The sequence below is a fragment of the Corvus moneduloides genome, chromosome 23, assembly GCF_009650955.1.
Source record: "Corvus moneduloides isolate bCorMon1 chromosome 23, bCorMon1.pri, whole genome shotgun sequence".
NCBI lineage: Eukaryota > Metazoa > Chordata > Aves > Passeriformes > Corvidae > Corvus > Corvus moneduloides.
The window spans coordinates 6,397,122-6,416,853 of NC_045498.1; the positions used below are offsets into that span (position 1 = coordinate 6,397,122).

General features: G+C 58.6%; 1 protein-coding gene and 1 long non-coding RNA gene across 3 annotated transcripts; both read left to right on the forward strand.

Annotated features, from left to right (window-relative positions):
- The first annotated feature begins 543 nt into the window (after positions 1 to 543).
- On the forward strand, positions 544 to 3,112 carry LOC116455079. Its single transcript, XR_004244295.1, has 2 exons — positions 544 to 1,075; positions 2,809 to 3,112. It is a non-coding gene; the product is annotated as an uncharacterized LOC116455079 (long non-coding RNA).
- A 1,437-nt stretch (positions 3,113 to 4,549) lies between these two features.
- Positions 4,550 to 19,522, forward strand: LDLRAP1 (low density lipoprotein receptor adaptor protein 1). Of its 2 annotated transcripts, none has more exons than XM_032132458.1 (9): positions 4,550 to 4,689; positions 6,648 to 6,790; positions 8,408 to 8,520; positions 9,887 to 10,001; positions 12,346 to 12,418; positions 12,729 to 12,812; positions 14,353 to 14,483; positions 16,106 to 16,140; positions 17,620 to 19,522. In XM_032132458.1, the coding sequence occupies exons 1-9, from the start codon at positions 4,605 to 4,607 to the stop codon at positions 17,762 to 17,764; spliced, it is 924 nt and encodes a 307-aa protein (XP_031988349.1). In that variant the 5' UTR covers positions 4,550 to 4,604; the 3' UTR covers positions 17,765 to 19,522. The 2 variants fall into 2 exon arrangements, with proteins under 2 accessions (XP_031988349.1, XP_031988350.1); XM_032132459.1 differs by having other exon boundaries at positions 14,356 to 14,483.
- Positions 19,523 to 19,732: the final 210 nt, after the last annotated feature.

Consider the following 19,732-nt stretch of genomic DNA (forward strand, 5'->3'; position numbering starts at 1 on the left):
ACACAACATTTCCTGGGGAGCTCAGCTGGGCATGGCTGAGCTGCTCACTTGGCAAAGCGTGAAGAGCACCAAGTGTGAGAGGTGGGGAGGCTCCTGGGGCAAAATGGGACGTGCAGGGTCAACAGGAGGGGACAGAGACCCTTCTGAGGAGCGTTCCCCCTCTCTGAGGCGTGCTTCACCCTCGGGAGAGGAGACTTTCTCTGAGAATGAGCTCCGAGCAGGCCTTTAACTCCCAGGGGAAAATGAGCCCAATCCCTGCGCGGGGCTGCGGATTTTTGAGCCAAAACCTCCTGCCCTTGATGCCAGCCCTGTTCTGTGGGGTCAGGGGGGCTGTACTGGGCTGGGGAGGGCACAGCCCCTCCTGCCTCACGTGCTGGTGACCCCTGAGTGCGACAGGGGCTGATCCCAAATGCCCAAAGGTGCCGCCGTGCCCAGCTGGACACAGGGCCCTTGCCCAACTGCCCTCCCTGGGGCTCTGCTCCATCCCTGGGGCTCTGCTCCATCCCTGGGGCTCCAGCTGCCAGCTGCCACGTCCTGGGGCAGCTCTGTCCCCTGGAGGATGCCCCAGAGCAGACATGACCCTGGAGAGGGATGGGAAGGGACCATCCCAGCCCATCCCGAGGCTGCTCTCGCTCAGGGATGAGGGGGAGCTGAAGGGAAGCCCAGGATCTCTGCTGCCGGGATCCCTGGCCAGCATCCAGGGCACCCTCAGCTCCTGTGGCTCGGCATTCCAGCAGTGCTGGTGTGGATTTTCCATCCCTGGTCCCTCCCAGGGCCACAAGGGCGTTTTTCTCTGCGAGGAAGGGGCTGCGGCTCCGTGTCAGGGTGTGCCAGGCACCTCCTGCCTCCAGCAGCAGCACAGCTGGCACTGAGGGTGTTTTTCCCATTTACAGTTTGCTCCTCGGGTGTCAGATTTTTGGAGGCTGGTGCTGGCCACAGGGAGCAGCTGGGCTGGGGCATTTCCTCTGCAGGACAGGCCTCAGAGCAAATGCTGTGCAGATCTCCAAAAAAGAATGAGATTTACTAATGGTACCCCGAAGTCTGCGGGGCTGGGCTAATTAATAGATGGAATTTGGTAAGAGACATTAAATCTTCTGCTTTCAGGTTTAAGCCAGGCTCTAATTGCTGGGGATTAGGAGATGATCTGAGCCATGCTCTGTGGTGTCTGAGCACCCCTGGAAGGAGGAAGCTGTGCAGGTGGTGCTGGGATGGAGCAGCCCTGGCCATCCCATCCCTGCAGCTTTCCCAAACTGCTCCCGTTTCCCTGCTCAGCTCAGCCCTGGCCCCTCTCTGACGAGGCTGGCAGGCTTTGATTGTAATTAAGCTGCTGCTGCTCCTTGCCCTGGGCCTGTTTTCCATCAGCAGGGGCAGCTCAGCTCAGCCTGGTGGTGTTGGGCATGGGAGAGAAACACGGGTGTGGTACAGGAGAGTCTGCAAGAAATAGAAAATCCAGGCTGTGGGGCTTGGGGGAGCAGGGGATAATTAGTAATGGTAATTAGGGTGTTAATTTGACATCCCCCATCTCTGCGTGATGGGGGGGGAGCATCAGGGGGGGCTTTGCCTGTGGGATTTGGGCACAGCTCTGGAGCAGGGTGAGGATCCTGACCCGCTGGAACAGGGATAAGGGATGGAGTATCCCAGAGAGGGGACTCTTGTTCTGGCCTGGCTGCAGCTCCAGGTTCTTGAGAATGCTCAAACCCTTCCTGCTGTGTGGGAAACACAGGATGGAAAGGCAGCCCCGGGCTGTGGCTCCCAGCACCCACTTGGCTGCTGCTAAAATGAGTGTTTGGTGTCAAAGCTCCTTCCCAGCTCCAGCCTGGTGCTTCCAGGCCATCCCAGGGCATTCCTGGGCATCCCAGCAGCATTCCTGGGCATCCTGGCAGGGAAGGACCCCGGTGATGCTGGAGCTGGTCCCACCTGCAGCCTGGGGTGTGACACTGCAGCCCCTGGCACACTCAGATCCTTATTTGTGCATGCCATCATATTTGCAATGCCCTTTCTCCATAGATCCCGAAGCATGTTAATTGACTCATTAACAAATTGTTAATGACTGTGGTAATTGGAGTCCTAAGCACTCCTATAAATTAGATTTACTGACAGTGAGGGGCTGGGGTGGTTTCATTGAGGCTCGGTGGGGTGAGCTGAGGTGATTCCTGAGCTGGGGGAGCAGCTCAGCCTCTCCTGGGATGCTGCAGGGCCCTGGGAGGAGCCGGGGGAATTTGGGGATCCTGGGGACAGGGAAGTCCCCGTCGCCAAGCTCTCGCTTCATCAGGGCCAGCAAATGTCACTGAGAGCACGTTTGGAGCTGCTGCCGTTATTTTCTCCTTAATGAAATATCAGAGGAAGGGAAAACAGCGGAAAATGTCAGCAATTGGTCTTTTTATCACCCAGGAATTAGACGGGGCCCTCTCAGCCGATTTTTGAGGACGGAACTGTGGCTGGGTTTGGCCGTGGAAGGAGCTCGGATTCCCATCAGGGATCCCCTTTTAAGCACCCCCAGAGATGGTGATTTGCCACAACTGCACTCGGCTGAGAACACGAGGAGAGAGCAAAGCCTGGGGAGGGGGGATGTCCCCGGCTGGGGCAGCCTGGCTTTGCTGACTTCATTAATTAAAGCGGGGAGCAAACGAGCACCCACCCTCCTGCCCCTGGAGCCAGGGCTGCACGTTCGTTTTAAAGATCGCTCGAAAAAAAAAATCAGGGATAGCCCCCACGGGCTGGGAAAACACATCAGCAGTGCGAAACATTGCAGAAGTTTCCCTGAAAAGCAGAAGTCTCCCTGAAAAGCTGCATTTATTTCATTGCAAGCGCCGCGGTGGGGAGGAACTGGCCGGGATTTCTTGGTGTTTCCTGGATAGAAGAGGGGATGCTGGAGGTGAGGAGCTGCTGCACAACGGGAGCCGCAAACTCCTGCGTTTCGGTGAGGCTGCCAGAGCTGGAAATAACCTTGGGAGGAGAGCCCATGCGGAGAGGGGACAATAAAGGGGACACGGATGGGTGGCAGGAGGGTCAGCCCCGTGCTGCTCACCCAGGGAGAGAGAGCGAGGAGCTTTCCCCCAAAAATCGCTGCTCTGCAGGCTCAGCGCCCATGAAAGAAAAATAAATAAATAAATTTGCCTCTGCTTCCCTGGTCCTCAGGACCCGCCTGTCCCGGGATTTCTCCTCCCGGAGGAAAGCCTGGAATCCCCACCCAGGGAAATGGGCGTGGAGCAGCAGTTTCCAGCTGAGCTGCCTTCCTGGGGGAGGCGGCAATTGCAGTTTTTTCCCTCAGCAGGGATATTTTACACTCCGATGGCGACTTCCAAGGGGCCACGTCCGAGACCTTGGATGGATTCAGTGGGAAAACTCCGCTGGATGAGGCAGCAGTGCCCCGGCGCTCTCAGGCTCTGCAATAAAACGCCAGGGGAACAGGGGGACACCCCAAAAGGAGCTGCAGAGGTCAGCCAGAGGATGGTGGCAGCAGGAATTGTGAGGCTCTGTGCCCTTTGGGATGGTGGCCCGGTGGAATTGCCGTGGGCCTGAACTTCCCAGGTACTGGAAGTGGAACCCCCGGTGCAGTGAGGGCTGCTGGGGGGAAGCTGAGCTCATCCAGGATTTATTCAAACATTTGAGCTCGGCTTAAACCCCTGCAGCTTCCAGGTCTGAGAGGGAGCTTCCCGTCAGCAGAGATGGAGCAGGATCTGTGGAAGTGCTGAAATGTGTTCCTGACACAGCGATTTTTTGGGATTTTTGGTGTTTGCATGCTCTGAGCTCTGGGAAGTTTCTCCTTTCCAGTGTTGGTCACTGTCCCCAGCTCACCCTCACCTGCTCATATTCAAACCAGGCACTAAATGGGGACAGACCAGCAGCTCCATCCCAGTTTAGACTGGGATTTCTGGATTCTCCCAGGGAGAGGAACTAGGTGTGACTCCCGTCCCTCACTCAGCTCCCAGCTACAAACTGAGAGGGGAATGGCAAAATCGAACTAAAAGGGGGATTTTCAATTACACAAATGTTTCTGTGAATAATAGGCTTTGGGAGGCATTACTCTCCAAATCCCAAATACGGGGTTTAACCTCCTCATTATTATCCCTTTAATTTCGGAAAGCCTGGGAGGGCCTTAATCTTCCATTCAATCCCGTCCAGGCCGAGCTCGGAGCGGTTGGTGACACGCAGGGGTGACGTGCTCAGGCCAAACTTCATCAAACAGGGTATCCAAACATCCCACCGCGTTTTCCCCTTCCAGGCTGGGGGCACCAAACCCCTCATGGGGGCAAACACAACTTTTTTTGGGGGTCACCTGAGCATGGGGCGAGTGGGGGGAGGGGGAGCCCTTGCCCTGAATTTGAGTGGGGAATGTGGCGACCCCCTTGGGAAAGGGGGGATCCGTATGGGGCTGGGGGTGTCTCTAGTGGGGAGAAGCAGCCCCCGATTTTGGAGGCACTCACAGCCCCCGGGTGTGGCCGGGTCTCGGTGTCCCCGCGGAGTTTTGGGGTCCCCGGGCGGGGGGGTGGGCGTGGCACAGGGCGTGGCGCGCTGTCGTCAGCGCCTCATTTGCATGGCCCCGCCCCCGGACGCGGTCAGCGCTGGCGCCGCAGGAAAGTTTGCGGCGGGGCCGGGCCGGGATGGACGCGCTCAAGTCCGCGGGTCGGGCCCTGCTGAGGAGCCCCAGCGTCCACAAACCCTCGTGGGCCGGCGGGCGGCACAAGAGTGAGAGCCGGAGCCCCTTTTCCCCTCCCCGCACCCCCCTGTCCCGCACCCCGCGCTCCTTTCTCCGCTCCCCGGGCCCCGCGCACACTTTCCCCCCCCTCTTTGCACCTTCTTTTCCCTCTGCTTTACGCCGTCCGCTCTCTCCTCTTCCTCCCACCGCCCTGCACTCCCTTTTTGCTTTACTTTGGGTCTCTCTCGCAGCTCTTCTTTCACTTTTAGCCCCACTTTTTGCCGCACGTTTTGCGCCACCGCGTTGCGCACCCCTTCCCTTGCACCCCTTTCCCCGGGCAGCAGCGGGGCTGGGTGGGTGGCTGGAGCGGTGTCCCCGTGTCCCTGTCCCCGTGTCCCTGTCCCCCAGCCTGAGCCCGGCGGGTACTTTGTGACCTCGTGCCGCTGCTGGCTTCGTCACACGATCGATAGCCCCGTGGCGAGCGGCCACCCGGCCCCTGCCAGGCGCCCTCCCGGGCCAGGGGGGCCCACCCCGCGCCCCCCGAGGCGGCATCGAACTTGTGGCTGCCGCTGATCCGATGAGATCGACCCGGCGTGCTACACCTGGGATTAGGGATAAGCAGCAGCGGGGCACGGACGGGGCTGGCTTGGGGACAGCCGGGGGGGCTGTGTGACAGCTCTGGGGGCTGCCCCGCGTGGCCTTGCCCGGCAGGGATGTCCCTCGAGGCGCTGTGACCTTGCAAACCCCGCCCCGTGCCCTTTGCGGGGTGTTCGGGGGTGCTGGTGGTGAGGGCAGCGTGTGCCCTTCCTCTCCGAACGCACCTCGGTGGCTGCTTTCACACCGCTTCCTTTCCGTCCCGGCGCTGCAGGTGGCATCGGGTGGTGCTCGGGGGGTCCCCGGGCTCAGGGATTTGGGACCAGTGCCCATCCTTGGCACGCAAACCCCAGCCAGGGCTGGGGGGACAGGCGGCACCCCCGGCACCCTCCGTTTCCAGCTGGGACACCAGGGTAGCAGAGCACCCCGCCTGTCCTGGGCTGTTTCCTGCCCTCTCCAGGTGTGTTGGGTGAGAACCCCGCCTTCCTGGGGACCCCTCCCTCCCCTCTCCAGCCGGAGCCGTGTCCCAGGGCTCAGCCTGGCAGTGGGGGCAGGGTTTTTATGGTTTATCTCTCATCCTGCCTCCGCAGGGAGCCTGAGTCACCCGGGGTTGCTCCGGGGGCGTGCCCAGGTCCGCAGCATCCCCGCAGCCCTGCAGGTGTGCAGGGAGCTCTGGAGTTTGGCCCCACGGCCTGCTGGAGGCCTCAGGGCTGTGTTTTGTCTCTGGGAGCCCCATCCCTCCCAGATGTGGTTTCTCCTCCTTCCCCAGGGCTGTGGTTTCTTGCCCTCCTTCAGCACAAGCTGCACATCCTGGGGTGCCAGCCCCGTGTCTGGGAGTTGGTTCCTGCAGTGGAATTTCAGGCTTAGGAACTCCCACCTGACTTCCACCTTGGCCCCACACGTGTCCCTGTATTTAGAACCCTCATTCCAACGCTCCCAGCACTTCAGGGCAGAGGCCAGTGGTGGTTTGCAGGGGGAGAGCAGAGACCTCTGCTCGTGAGGGGCTCCTCAGGGCTGTAGGTGACTGATTTGCCAGGTCACAGCTCCTCGCCTGCCCGGGCTTAGCAGCAAATCCCATCTTACCCTCCTTGTGTAGGTGATGCTTTGTAGGGTCAGTGGGGTTCTGCCGTGGGCCTAGGTGCTCCCAGTTAAACTGGTGGCTCCTAAAGGGTTGCTGCTGTTCGTTGTGGCTCGTGGAAAACGTTTTGGGATTTGTTTTCGCTGCCTTGGAGGGCTGCAGGGGCTGCAGGGAGGCTCCCACGGGAACACCTCGTGGCTGAAGTGCTGCTGCCTCCTCTCACAGCCCCATCTCCTCCTCCAAGCTCCCAGCACGGGGGTCCAGGCAGCAGCTGAACCCTCAGGGATGTTCCTCTGTGTGTGTGTGTGAGCCCAAGAGCCTCCCTTGTGTCTGCAGAGCTGCCCGAGAACTGGACGGACACGCGGGAGACGCTGCTGGAGGGGATGCTCTTCAGCCTCAAGTACATGGGCATGACCCTGGTGGAGCAGCCCAAGGGAGAGGAGCTCTCTGCAGCCGCTGTCAAAAGGATCGTGGCCACCGTGAGTGTCCCTGAGTGGCCCTGCTCTGCTGGGGAGTCTCACTGGGAACAGTTTCAGAGCTGCAGCTGGGACTGGGGGGGCTCAGGATTGCAGCTCCAGAGGGTTTGGGGTTGCAGCTCCAGCCCCTGCAGAGGTGTAGGTGGAACTGCAGACAGTTCCAGGCACTGGGAAGCCCTCGGGATCAGCCCAGGCTCTGGCATGGGACACTCTGGGGAAAGCTGGTGCGTGGCTGAGCTCTGGCTCCCTGTGATAAGCCCGGGTGACGCTGGGTGTGTGAGGAGGCACTGACCTGCTGCAGTCAGCCTGCCCCGGGGCTGGGTCCCCTCAGCAAGGCAGGGACAGCGTTTGGAGCGTGGCCAGCGCCGTTCTGGGCTTGCCTTCCCAGGATTTGGAGGGTTAAGGTGGGAAGGGAGTGGGACAGCTTGCTCCAGTTCCCAGCCAGCACAGCCGCTGTCCCACTGTAACCTCAGAGGGACGGATTTCCAGCCATCCCCCTGGTTCCCAGCCCATTTCCAGCCATCCCCCTGGTTCCCAGCCCATTTCCAGCCATCCCCCTGGTTCCCAGCCCATTTCCAGCCCATTTCCAGCCATCCCCCTGGTTCCCAGCCCATTTCCAGCCATCCGCCTGGTTCCCAGCCCATTTCCAGCCCATTTCCAGCCATCCCCCTGGTTCCCAGCCCATTTCCAGCCCATTTCCAGCCATCCCCCTGGTTCCCAGCCCTCCTCCAGCCCATTTCCAGCCATCCCCCTGGTTCCCAGCCCTCCTCCAGCTTGGAGCCTCCCCGTCTCAGCAGGCTCCGGGTAAAATTAACACTTCTTTAAGCCCTTGTAAAAGTGAATGAGGCAGAGCCCCAGCTGAGCCCTTCAGCCTTGTAAAGCTCAATGGGGTGGGGAGCGCTGGATCCTCTCCTGGCACGTGCTGAGCTGGGCCAGGGAAGGAGGGAATCGCTCCATGGAACGGGAGCTGCTGGCAGAGCCCTTCCCATCTGCTCTGATCGACTGGGAATGGAGCCCTCGAATAAAGCCTCGGGGCTGGGGCAGCCTCAGAGGGGCAGGACTGCTTTGGGCATGGCTTTGAAGTCCCCAGGGAGTGGGGCTGAGGATTCCAGCCTGGAACTGGCTGGATTATTTCTTTTGGAAGGAAGCTGGGCAGCGAGCTGAGTGTGAGCTGCAGGCTGGAAGCACCAGGCCAGTGAATAAGAGAACGTGGCCCATAAAATTCTGGTTTTAATCAGTGTCCTGAGCTTGGTGCAGGGGGTGCTTTGCCCCTGGAGTGGGGTTTGGCAGCACAGCCTGGGAGCCCAGGAGCCATCCTGCTCCCAGCACAGCTCCTGTGGCCGTGCTGGTGGCCCCTTTGTCCAAAAGCAAAACTCGCAGGGTTTCAGCAGAACTCGGCCACAGCAGCCCCCAGTTGGTGCTGGTGGCCCTGGGGACATCCCTTCGGAGGTGCTGGGCCTGTGGGGTGGGTGGGGTGTGTGTCCCTGCCTGGTGAGTGCCAGCACAAATCTGGCAGCAGAACCAGTGATGCCAGTGTGCATCCCCAGGGTCTGCTCACACGCCTCTGGATGTGCCAGCCTTAAAGGCCTGGGCCTTCCCCTCCCTCTTTTCCTCCCAAAGGCAAAAGCAAGTGGGAAGAAACTGCAGAAGGTGACTCTGAAGGTGTCGCCCCGAGGGATCGTCCTGAACGACAGCAGCACCAACGAGCTCATCGAGAACATCTCCATTTACAGGTGGGTGTGGGGCTGCTCTCCTGGCTCTGTGCCCCAAGGCTGCCCCGGTGCCCCCCTGGGTGCGCAGCAGAGGGGTGGGAAGGAAGGTGGGTGATGAATTGAGGTAAATTTAGGGCTGGTGCAGTGAGGGTCCAGCAAGGCTGGGGTGCAGAGGGTGTCAGAGCATCCCTGAGCTGGGGCTGGTGTCAGGGCTGGGGTGACTCATCCCATGCCAGGGAATTCGTTCCCATCCAGCATTGACCTGGGGGTGCTGGAGGGGCCACGTGCAGCACAGTGACCTGCCATGGCTTTGGCACAATTGTCAGCGTGACCGGGAGGTTTTGGGAGAAATGGGAGAAAGGAGTGAACTCCCCAGCGCCTCTTTAATGAATCCAGAGCTCAGCTCAGCTCTGGGAAACAGAATATGGGCCACTGGGCAGAGGCAGCCTCACATGAACAAACTAATGTGCTGTAAATGAAGTTTGAATGTGGCTTTTTGGAACCCCGGCATCTGCTGGGAACTGGGACCTTCCAGTCCCCTCCCTGCAGCTCTCGGGGACAGCAGGAGCTGAAGGGGCAACGTGGGGCCATGGAGGAACTTCCACCGAATTTTTCCCCCTCTTTTCCCTGGGGTTTTCTCTTTCTTTACCCCTCTTTGATCGGGGCAGAGGCTTTGCTGGCTGCCAGCCCTTCCCACCTTGCACTAAACCTGTGCTCAGTCCTGCTGGAGATGATGCTGAGGGAGCCACAGAAGGGAGCACAGCCTCAGCTCCCCAATCTTCTCAGCCTGTTGCTCTTCTGGTTTGTCATTCCAGAGTCATCCCTGCCCTGCCCAGGGGCTGGGAGAGACCCAGAGATCCTGGGGATGCTCAGTGAGGAGGCTGAGCCTCCCTCCCACGTTCCCTGGGCTCGGGGCATCCCGTGCATGCTGCAGCTCCCAGAGCCTGAACTCAGCCTTTCCTGGGCACCCCTGCATCAACTTCTCTCCCTGCTCTGAGCCTGAAGATGACCTCCTAGGCTGAGAGCAGCTCCTTCCTCCTTCCTTATCCTCCAAGGAAAACCTTCTGAGCGAGTCTCTCTTCTGAAGGCAGAGCACTTGTGAGGTGCTGCTCTGCTGGCATCTTTCCCTTCTCCAACCTGTCCTTTCCCACAAGGCTCTTCCTTCTCCTCTTCTCTTCTCTCCCACCTCTCCTTGTGGTGCCCATGGATCTCACCCTGGTTTCTCTTACTGCCCAGCCCCATCCTCCACTCTGGGAAGTTGTCCCCAAGCCTGGTGACATCCCTGTGCTCCCTGCGTGGCCCTGGAGCTGGGCAGGCTCCTGCTGGCAGCCCCCAGGAGGCTTTGGAGCCTCTCCCCGGAGCTCAGAGCCCTCGTTGTGTCTTTCAGGATTTCCTACTGCACGGCAGACAAGACCCACGATAAAGTGTTTGCCTACATTGCCCAGAACCAGCTCAATGAGAACCTGGAGTGCCACGCCTTCCTGTGCACCAAGCGGAAAATGGTCAGTGCAGGGGAGCCGGCGGGGGTGGATGAGAGGAGGAGGAGGAGGAGGAGGCAGAGAGGGGCTGCAGGGCTGAGATCAGGGCTCAGGCAGAGCCAGGGGCCCAGGGAGAGCTCCCAGTGTCCCTCCTGCTGCTGTTACCCTGCAGCTCATCCAGGCTGGATCCAGCCCCTTGTCTTGGCTGGGAAAGCCTCCCTGGAGTGAGGCTGAGAGGAGCTGACCCTGCACCAGCCCCTGAAAGCCCCATCCCAGCTGCAGTCCTGGCTGCTGGGGCCCTGCCCTGCCCCACATCCCCCTCCCTGTGCTGCTGGAGCTCCCAAGCCCGGCGGGCAGAGAGGCTTTGGCAGGAGGTGCCCAGGGGACCCCGCTGGGGGCACCCAGCCAGCAGCTCCGGGCTCCCTGCCCTGGATCCTGGCCCTGCCCTGCCCTGCCCTGGAGGCTCCATGGACAATTTTTAGTGGCATCTTTGTAGCTGGGGCCGTGTCTTCCCCATGGGAGACCCCGCTGTGTGCAGGGGATGGGGCTCGGGGCAGAGACCTGGGTGTGGGAAGAGCCTGGATCTTGCTTTGAACCCTCCTGGGATTTCCTCCTGCTGGTTCAGTGCTCCAGGATGGGCAGGGACCTGGTGAAAAGAGAGGGGAGTGGGGCAAGGAGAGCCCTGGGGGGGGTCTCTGGTGGAGCCAGAGCTGGGACTGAGCCCCCTCCCTGTGCCAGGAAGGGGCTTTAGGGGAGAGGAAGGACAGGTCAGACCCTTCTGCCCCAGAAATCCTTCCCCTGGTGCCTCTTGCAGGGCCCCGGTGGGGAATGGGGTGTCCCAGATCCCCTCTGTTCCTGCCCTGTGCATCCCAGCGTGGTCCTCAGCAGCATCCCCGTGCCTGGAGCTCGGCCACCAGGGCTCTGTTAATATTCTGTGCCTCTCCCGGCTCGTTTTTTTTTCCTTGGAGAGAATAATGGGAGCTACAAGTTGTCTCTCCATTCCACGGCGTGTGCTCCCGTCCTTGCACGGCCAAGATAAGCCTCGCTCTGCAAATTAAAATTTAAATCTTCCTGCTGCTAAAAGAATTATCTCAGTGCTACATCAGCTCAGTGCGTCCCCTGCCAAATAAAGTTCTCCAAAAGCCTTTTGCGGCACAAAACTGGGAATAATTTCCTTTTTCCTGGTCTATAAAACACAGGAACGTCCTGCTGGTGAGGTGATCCCTGCTCCCAGCCTGGGAGCCAGCCCTCCCCAGGGCAGGGTCCCTGGATGCACCACAGCTCCCAGTCACTGGCATATAATTAGTCCATATTTTTAGTTCCTGGGTAATTCTCAACGGTAGCTGGGTCTATTAAACTTGATTCAGATGTGACAGCTTAAATTGTAAACAGCTGTGAGGAGTTTCATACTTAATTACCATATTTAAGGGGTTTTTTGCCATAAAGCATTTGCACTTCCATCAAGGATGTAAATAGCTCCGACATTCAAATGAGCTCTGCTGCTTCCCAGCCTTAATTGGCACTGATGGCTTTGGGGGTCTCCTCACCCCCCTGCCTGGGTTTTGGGGTTTTTTCTGGGTTTTTTTTGGCTGTACCCTGTGTGTGCCCCCCCCATGTCCCCCCCGGGAGCTGCCAGGGGTGCAGGTTCCACCCTGGCTCATTCACAGCTTGATAAAACAAACTCAGCCCCGAGGCTCGGGCAGTGCTGGGGGCGTTCCCCGTTCCCTCCCGGTGCTGGAGCTGCTCCTGAGCTCTGCCTGCTCCTCGTGGAAGTGGCATTTCTGTCACTGTGGCTGCACCTGCGGCAGCTGGAGCAGCTTTGGCGCTGCTGCAGCTCAGGGAGGGCTGGCAGGGAGGGTGTCCCTGCTGCTGCCACAGCCAGGCTGGCACGGGACAGACCCACACTTGGAGCATCCTGGAGCCCGTGGTCGTGCTGGGGTGTCCTTCCTGAGCTCTCTCAGGGGCTGATCCCTGAGAGATGTTGGTGGTTCTGGGGGTTCTCCATGGCAGCTGCAGCAGAACGAGCCCGGGGCTGGGTTTGGGTCACGCTGAGGGGTGGGGAGCAGGGAGAGCCCCCTCAGGAGCAGCTGCTCCTCCCCATCCATCAGCTCCATCCCTGTGACATCCCTGTGACATCCCTGTGACTGCCGTGTCCCTGCCTCCCCCTCCTTCCCTGGCGCCTGGGGACGTGTCTACAACGAGCTGCGTGTCCTACACGGAGCGAGCCTCTGCTCCCATCAATGTTTGATGGCTCTCCCAGCCCGGCAGGAGCAGGGACTGCTCAGATCCAGGTTAACACCACTCTGCAAAGCCAGTGATGGCAGTCCCTGCCTGCCCCAGCAATGTCCTGCCTCTCTGTCCCCTGCAGGCTCAGGCTGTCACCCTCACCGTGGCTCAGGCCTTCAAAATCGCCTTCGAGTTCTGGCAGGCAGCAAAGGAAGGTGAGCTCTGTCCCCTCTTCACGTGGAAGTTCAGGGGGTGGCTCTGGTGTCTTTCCAGCTTTCAAGTGCCTTTTCCTCTCGCCTCCCAAATGTCCAGGTTTCTCTGACAGCCCTGTAAATCCAGCCAGCTTTTGGCTGTGCTGCTTTCCTGCTGAAGGGCCTCAGGTGCCTCAGAGCCCTGGCACTGCTGGGATTTTTGCTTTCATTTTCCATGAGATGATAAAAGCACCCAGAGGTGGCCTGGCCAAGCTGTCCCCATCCCTCCTCCCTAAAAGCTGGCAGGCAGTGATGGGGTTTCCTTCTTTTGCAGAGAAGGAGAAGCGAGAAAGGTCCATCCTGGAAGCAGAAGGGACGAGCAGCCCCGGCTCAGAAGCTCCTGCCCGTCCTGTCACACGTGAGCCACCAGAGCAGAGCTGGGATGGGGGATTCCCCCAAACGGGGATGGGGACAGCCTGAGGGATGGGGGATTCCCCCAAACAGGGATGGGGACAGCCTGAGGGATGGGGGATTCCCCCAAACAGGGATGGGGACAGCCTGAGGGATGGGGGATTCCCCCAAACGGGGATGGGGACAGCCTGAGGGATGGGGGATTCCCCCAAACAGGGATGGGGACAGCCTGAGGGATGGGGGATTCCCCCAAACAGGGATGGGGACAGCCTGAGGGATGGGGGATTCCCCCAAACAGGGCAGGGGACAGCCTGAGGGATGGGGGATTCCCCCAAACAGGGATGGGGACAGCCTGAGGGATGGGGGATTCCCCTGAACGGGGATGGGGACAGCCTGAGGGATGGGGGATTCCCCCGAACGGGGATGGGGACAGCCTGAGGGATGGGGGATTCCCCTGAACGGGGATGGGGACAGCCTGAGGGATGGGGGATTCCCCCAAACAGGGATGGGGACAGCCTGAGGGATTTTCCCTGAGCAGGGCAAGCTCCTGGGAGGGCTCTGAAGGCCAGGAGGAGCAGCACTTCAGGGTTCTTGGCTGCCAGCTGAGTGCTTCCTTCTCCCCCTTAAACTTCTCCTGCTGCCACCCCAAATCCTGCCCCAGGCAAATTGGCTGTGACGTCCTTATGAGCTCAGCCTGGATCTGCACACCCAGAGCTCGGGTTTGGGGTTGTGTCAGACCCCAGACACTCCCCTGAGGGAGAGGAGGTGTGTGAAATAAAACAATTACATAGTAAATCTCCTCAGGATTCGGGGCCTGGCCCTGGGTCCTCTGCTGCCTCCGAAGGGCAGGGCAGGGAGAAGTGGGACAAAAGGCTAATCCCTCCTCCCTGCTGGCCACGGAGATAAGAGGATTTGGCACGGTGAAAAATAGCATTGAACTGGGCTTGCTTCCAGGCTGGCACATCCTGCTTCTTCCTGGGGAGGCTCAGGACTGGAGGAATCTCTCCCAAAGGGTGGCACATTGGGATAATCCAGCCTGGGGCTGCTGTGGATGTAGGAATGGGCTCCAGCCTCTCCCTGGGGGATGCTCCAGAGCTGGGATGCTCCTGCATCCACCCCAGTGCAGGGTGCTGGGGAGGGTTGGAGGCTTCCCAAGGTCTGAACTTCCCCCAGGGCAGGATTTGCCCTCAGTCCTATAAAATACCTTTGTAAAGTGTTGTGGGCTGAGCTGAGGATGTCGCCCAGGGGCTCTTCCCACCTGGGCATGGGACGGCCTGGGGCTCATCCTCAGCATCAGTGGGCACCCAGGAGCCTTCCCAAGGGCTGCATCCCTGCTGGGAGCTCCTCAGGTGCCTGACCTGGACACCCTGGATGAACCACAGCCCCCACTGGGGTGGGTGCAGCTCCTCAGTGCTCAGGTTTGGGGCCATCCTGGAGGAATTCGGTGCAGCCCTTTGCTTGCACTCTTGAAGGGAAGCGGCTCCTGCAGGAAGGTTTGGCTGTGTCTCTGCTCCTCTCCCCTCATTCCCTCTCTGCTCTGCCCACAGCAGCAGCCACAGGGAACTTGCTGGACTTTGAGGACCCTGCCAGATCCCCCCTGGGCAGCAGCACAGAGTCCCCACAGCTGGACAACAGCGGCTTCGGGCCCAGCCCCTCGGTCAACAACAACGTGGTGTGGGTAAGGGACAGCCAGGAGTGCTCCAGCTCCCATCCCGGGGCTTTTCCTGGGATAAACCCGGAGCTGTGGGGTGGCTGAGCTGCTCAGAGAGGTTTTGGAGATGCCCACAGCCGGGAAGGATCGCTGAGTGTTCAGTGCCTGCTGCCCTTTTTAGGTGTGGGGAGGAAATGAGCAGGACGTAAAGGCCCGTGAGGAACGCTGCTGTCAGGTCCTTGAATATTCCCTGTTCTGGAGCAGCGTTTCTCAGGGGTTTGTCACTTACTTGAGAGACCACCCAAGTGCTCTGTGCAGGGGCAGGAATCATGACATTGATGGCTTTTGTTTACTGCTCACTAAAACCAGGTTAAATTTATGTTCATTATTACTCTGACTTCTCCCTGCTCCTGTTCGTGGCTGTGGGAGCTTGGATGGCTTCTTGGAAATGCCCTCAGTCCTCTGGCTGTAATTGTTTCGTGGATCTCTGATAGAAAAGTGATGGGGCAGCCCTGGGTGTGCATCCATCAGGGAGCCTCTCCATGCCCCAGTGCTCCATCGTCCCCTTCAGACTGGAGGAGGGTGGGGTTATATGGGATATTGGGAAGGAATTCCTCCCTGAGAGGGTGGGCAGGCCCTGGCACAGGGTGCCCAGAGCAGCTGTGGCTGCCCCTGGATCCCTGGCAGTGCCCAGGGCCAGGTTGGAGCACCCTGGGACAGTGGGAGGTGTCCCTGCCCATGGCAGGAGTGGGAATGGGATGGGATTTAAGGTCCCTTCCCATCAGATCATCCTGGGATTCTCTGATCCCCAACCAGGCTGGGGCTGACCCTTGAAGCCCCACTTGACCTGAGGTCTCATCCCTGCCACAGACCCCGGTTCTGTTGGATTTTGGGGAATTGCAGGATAAGTGCCTTTGCCTGGAGCCCATTCCTCGAGCCTGGCGGGCCTGAGGCTTTCCAGGTTAAACCTGAAGATCAGCTCTAAGCCCGAATCAAATCCTGGAGGCTTATCAGCAATCTCCAATCCCTGCCTGCTTACAGAGCTTTCATACTTCACTTATTAATTGCATTAAGTCTGTAAGTGCCTCACAGGATTTGGGGAACAGCCCGGTCTGTCCGTAGCAAAGCCCTCGCACCGAGCAGGGAAAACCTTCCTCCCGAGCAGCTCCAGTGCTTTCCCTGGGAAACCCTGGCAGCAGGGCAGAGATAAAGGCTCCCAGAGCTGCTTTTCATGTCCCCCCCTGTGCCAGTGCAGAGCTGCTCTCCGTGATGCTGATCCAGAAAAGCCCCAAGGGACTCCTGGAGCTCTGTCCAGGTCCCTCCTCGTGGCAGAAACCGCGGAGCTGGGAGAGCGAGGGGTGGGTTCATCCCTGTGCTCCACTCGTGGGGTGGATCTAGGGGCAGGATCAGCCTGTTTGGGGATGGAGGGAAAGGACCAAGCCCCGGGACCACCAGGAGTTCACCTTTTCCCCTGGAGCTCGGGCAGAGGAGAGGAGGCAGATTGCAGAGGAGGTGACTGAGGCACTCTGAAGCCAACAGACACAGATATTTTTTGTCTGCCTTGCTCGAGTGCAGAGCCAGATCTCTAAATACACTTTGGTGCAGTTCTCTTAGCAACTACTTGTCTCTCTTTTTATCTCTTAACAAAGGAAATGGATGATGGGCTCGACGAGGCGTTTTCAAGGTAATTCTCATCACTCCCTTCACAAGTTCAGCACTGGGGAGCAGCCCCAGAGACTTGACTGGGGACTGGCTTTTAATAATGCTCCTTAATCTAATCAGGGCCGTGATCTGACCTAGGCAGCTGCTCCATCAGTGCCTCAGCTGGTAATTGAAAGATAGGCTTTAAGGCTGCCTGATCAGCCAAATATTTTGACAACCTTTTAAGGATGGAGAGAGGCTGTGTGTGATAGGGAATTTAATTCCCCGAGCAGTTGGTGTGTCTGCTCCCACTTGCCGAGGCTTTTTCAGGCTGCTGGTCCCAGCTTCTGGCACTGGGGGCTTTGCTCTTCCTCAGCCCACAAACTCAGCCCTCAGTCCGTGGGGTTTATTCCTCTTTCCACTCCAAATTAAGGAGTGGAGCCCGTGCCTGCTGAGCCATCCAGCAAAGCCAAACAAACCCGTTTCCTTTCAGGTGGGTTTTCCTGCCTGTCCTGTGGGGTTGGTGGAGTTTATGTGGGTCCCATCCTCCTCTTCCTCCTCCTCTTCCTGCCCCTCGGGCTGGGAGGTGCTGGAGGAGGGAGTGAGGCAGAGAAGGGTTTGCAGCAGTTCCTGCTCAGCCCTTGGGGTCTCATTTGGCTCTCAGGGATGATTTACAGCTTCCCCTTCCCCGGCAGCCTCGTCCCAGGCTGTGGCTGATAACGGGGCTGATGGATGTCCTGGACTCTCTGTTTTCCTCACCCCACGGGGTGCAGCAGATGTGGTTGTTTTTGGGGTTTGTTCTGCGTTGCTGGATGCTGAGCTGTCACATCACCCTCGGCCCTCTGGTGACTCAGAGTTTGGGCTGCTCATCCTCCGGCGCTCCCGAAACCATTCCTGCCACATCATCACAGCTGCACATTGTCCTTCTTTATTAAAAATCAGGGCTTCATCTCTGGCTTCTTGGGACGTCGTGCCTCCCCCTGGATGAACCCCCAGATGGCTGAGTTAACCCCCAGCCCCGGTGCTGCAGTATTTTCACAGGGGGGGATTTAAATCACACAACAACAAACTGGGGCTCCTTAGGTTTTGTGAAACATCTGGGCTGAGAAGCTCTCCCAGCTGCTCTTGGGGCTGGTAAACATCAGCTGAGCCCTCGGAGTCCCGAGCCAGGGAGCTGCTGCTGGGGCAGGGCTGACACTGCTCCGAGGCTGCTCCTCTGGGGAGCAGAGAGCAGAGCCCAGGGGTGGCTCCGGGGAGGAGAACGCTGCTCTGCCAGGCCAGTAATCTGTGGGATGTCCAGCCTGTAAATTCCCGGGATGCCTGCAGGGGAATTGTTGAGAGAAGCCAGCAGCAAAGCTGCAACAGACTTGAGAGTGCTGCGAATGTTCTGTGCCAGCTCCCCCCTCCCGAGAGCTTCCATTCTGCTGGAGGGTGTTGAAACGCGGAGCTGCAGCGCTGGGGGTGCAGCAGGCACGAAACCACCCGGGTTTGTGTTTCACTCTGTGCTTTTGTGCCCCCTCAGACTGGCCCAGTCGAGGACGAACCCGCAGGTGCTGGACACGGGGCTGACGGCTCAGGACATCCAGAGTGCAGAGACTCTGTCCCCTGTGGACTGGAACAAAATCGACCCCGGCACGGCAGAGAAGGATGATCTGTTCATGTTCTGAGGGCAGAGGCATCCAAGAGAGGAAAACCACTCGGAGCCTGTGGCCTGGATCGTGCTGTTCCGGGTGCTGTAACCGGGGAACCTTCGCAGGGCTCTCCAGCAGCTCAGAGGGTGTCACAGCCCAGTTTAGACCAAAGCTTCAGAAACCTAACGCGGATTTTTGTACCTTGCTTTTATCTAAACCACGAGATGCTCTTGGAGGTATTTATTCACAGTTTACAGGTGTTCCTGGGAGGTGTGGAGAGCATCTGCAGCAGTGCCTGTCCCTGCCTGCAAACAGCCTGGGCACCACCAAAGCCCCTCCGTGAGCAGCCCCCAGCAAAGGGCTGCGGAGGCAAACGCAGCTCTGAGTGTTTCTAATCCACGGATTCGGGAACAACACATCACCTGCCTGGCCAGGGAGGGGGTTTGCAGCAGCTGCTGGCAGTGTGAAATCAGAGAGGGAGCAGAGCTGGAGCTTTTGTGTGAGTGTCTGTGGCACTCTCACAGCTGTCAGTCACCCCGCGGCTCCCGGCTCTCCACGTGGGAATTGACGCTTTTTAACCCAAAGACTCTGCCAAGTTTTGCACTTTAAAACTCGAACTGAAAGCGATGGTCCGAATTGTCAAGGTAAGCAGTGCCTGGAACTTCTCCTCAGAAGCTATTTACCCAAAAAGAACCCACCCTGGCAATGCTGCAGCTCAAAGCTGACCCCTCACCTCTGACCGACTCGAGATCCTAAAGCTCCGTTGGCTTTAAAAGCAAAACCACCAGGGAGGAAGGATTTGTTTGGTTAAAATCTCTTGGAAAGGGCAGCTTGGGAGGCCCAGCAGCACCACAGATCCGTGTTCCCAGCTTGGCCCTGTGAGTTTGCCTGCCCAGGACTTGTTCCTGCCTCAAAGCCACGTGGTTGTTGCTCATTCTGTGGAGTTGGATCAGCAGGAGCAATACCTGGCTGTCCAATTAGCATCAGGTGCCCCTCCCAGTGGTGCTCCCACCCCTTCTCCCTGACAGCCACAGTTCCCAGGGGGCTCAGGAAGCTCCATCTACCCCTGGAACTGAAAATCAGCAATGCAGGTATAAAGTTTATGCTAATCAAAAGATTAAGTTTAATGATCCTAAACAGTCTCACTGACATCTCGCAGTGTTTGTGGCCTTATGTGAAGTGTACTAATCTGTTTTATAGATTTGTAACTTGGGTTTGAAGCACTAATTTCGTTCCCCAGATAGCTCTTTAGAACTCCCCTAAAACTGCTCGCAGGAAGGGAAAAAACCCTCTCTGTCAGCTGTAAGAATTCCTTGGGAAGCAGCTGAGTGACTGACTTAGATTGGAGATATTTTTTTTTCCCCCCAAGTGTGAGTGTGAGAAGGTGTTGAGGACTCGTGGAGCTGACTCATCACGGCTCTGGTGGAACCTGTGCTCTGTGTGTCCTGCTCTGGGCTGTTTAAAGCAGCTCCTGTGTGCAGCAGCAGGATGGGAGGGACCTGCAGAGCTGTGCTGCAGGCACAGGGCAGGGACAGGAACCTGCTGCAGCAGCCCAGCAGTGCTGGAAGCAGCCCCTTGCCCCAGCCCAGGGAGCTCTGATCTCCCCAGGAAGCTGTGGGATGGAGTGTGAAGGTTTCTCTGACCTTTCTCCTTTCCTAGAGACTCCAGCAGCAGATCCTGGAAATGCACAACACTACCCTTGTGTGTGTAGAGTGCTTTTTTTAAGAAAACCTGACGCTGTAAAGAATATTCTGTACTGAGGGGAATAAAAACTCTGCCATTTTTTGAAGCCTCTGTGCTGGGTGACTTCATTCCATTTTCACCGTGCTCCCTTTAATGTGTGGCAGCTTTTGTGGCTCTGGTTGAGTTCTGTCGGTCCCTGATTCATGGCAGGATGTGATCAGAAACGTCCTGGGGAGGTGATTCCAGAGCCATCCAAGTGGGGAGAGAGCTGCAGCTGGACCCTGAGCCATGGTCTGCTCCCGAGGAATGCTGTGGGGCTGG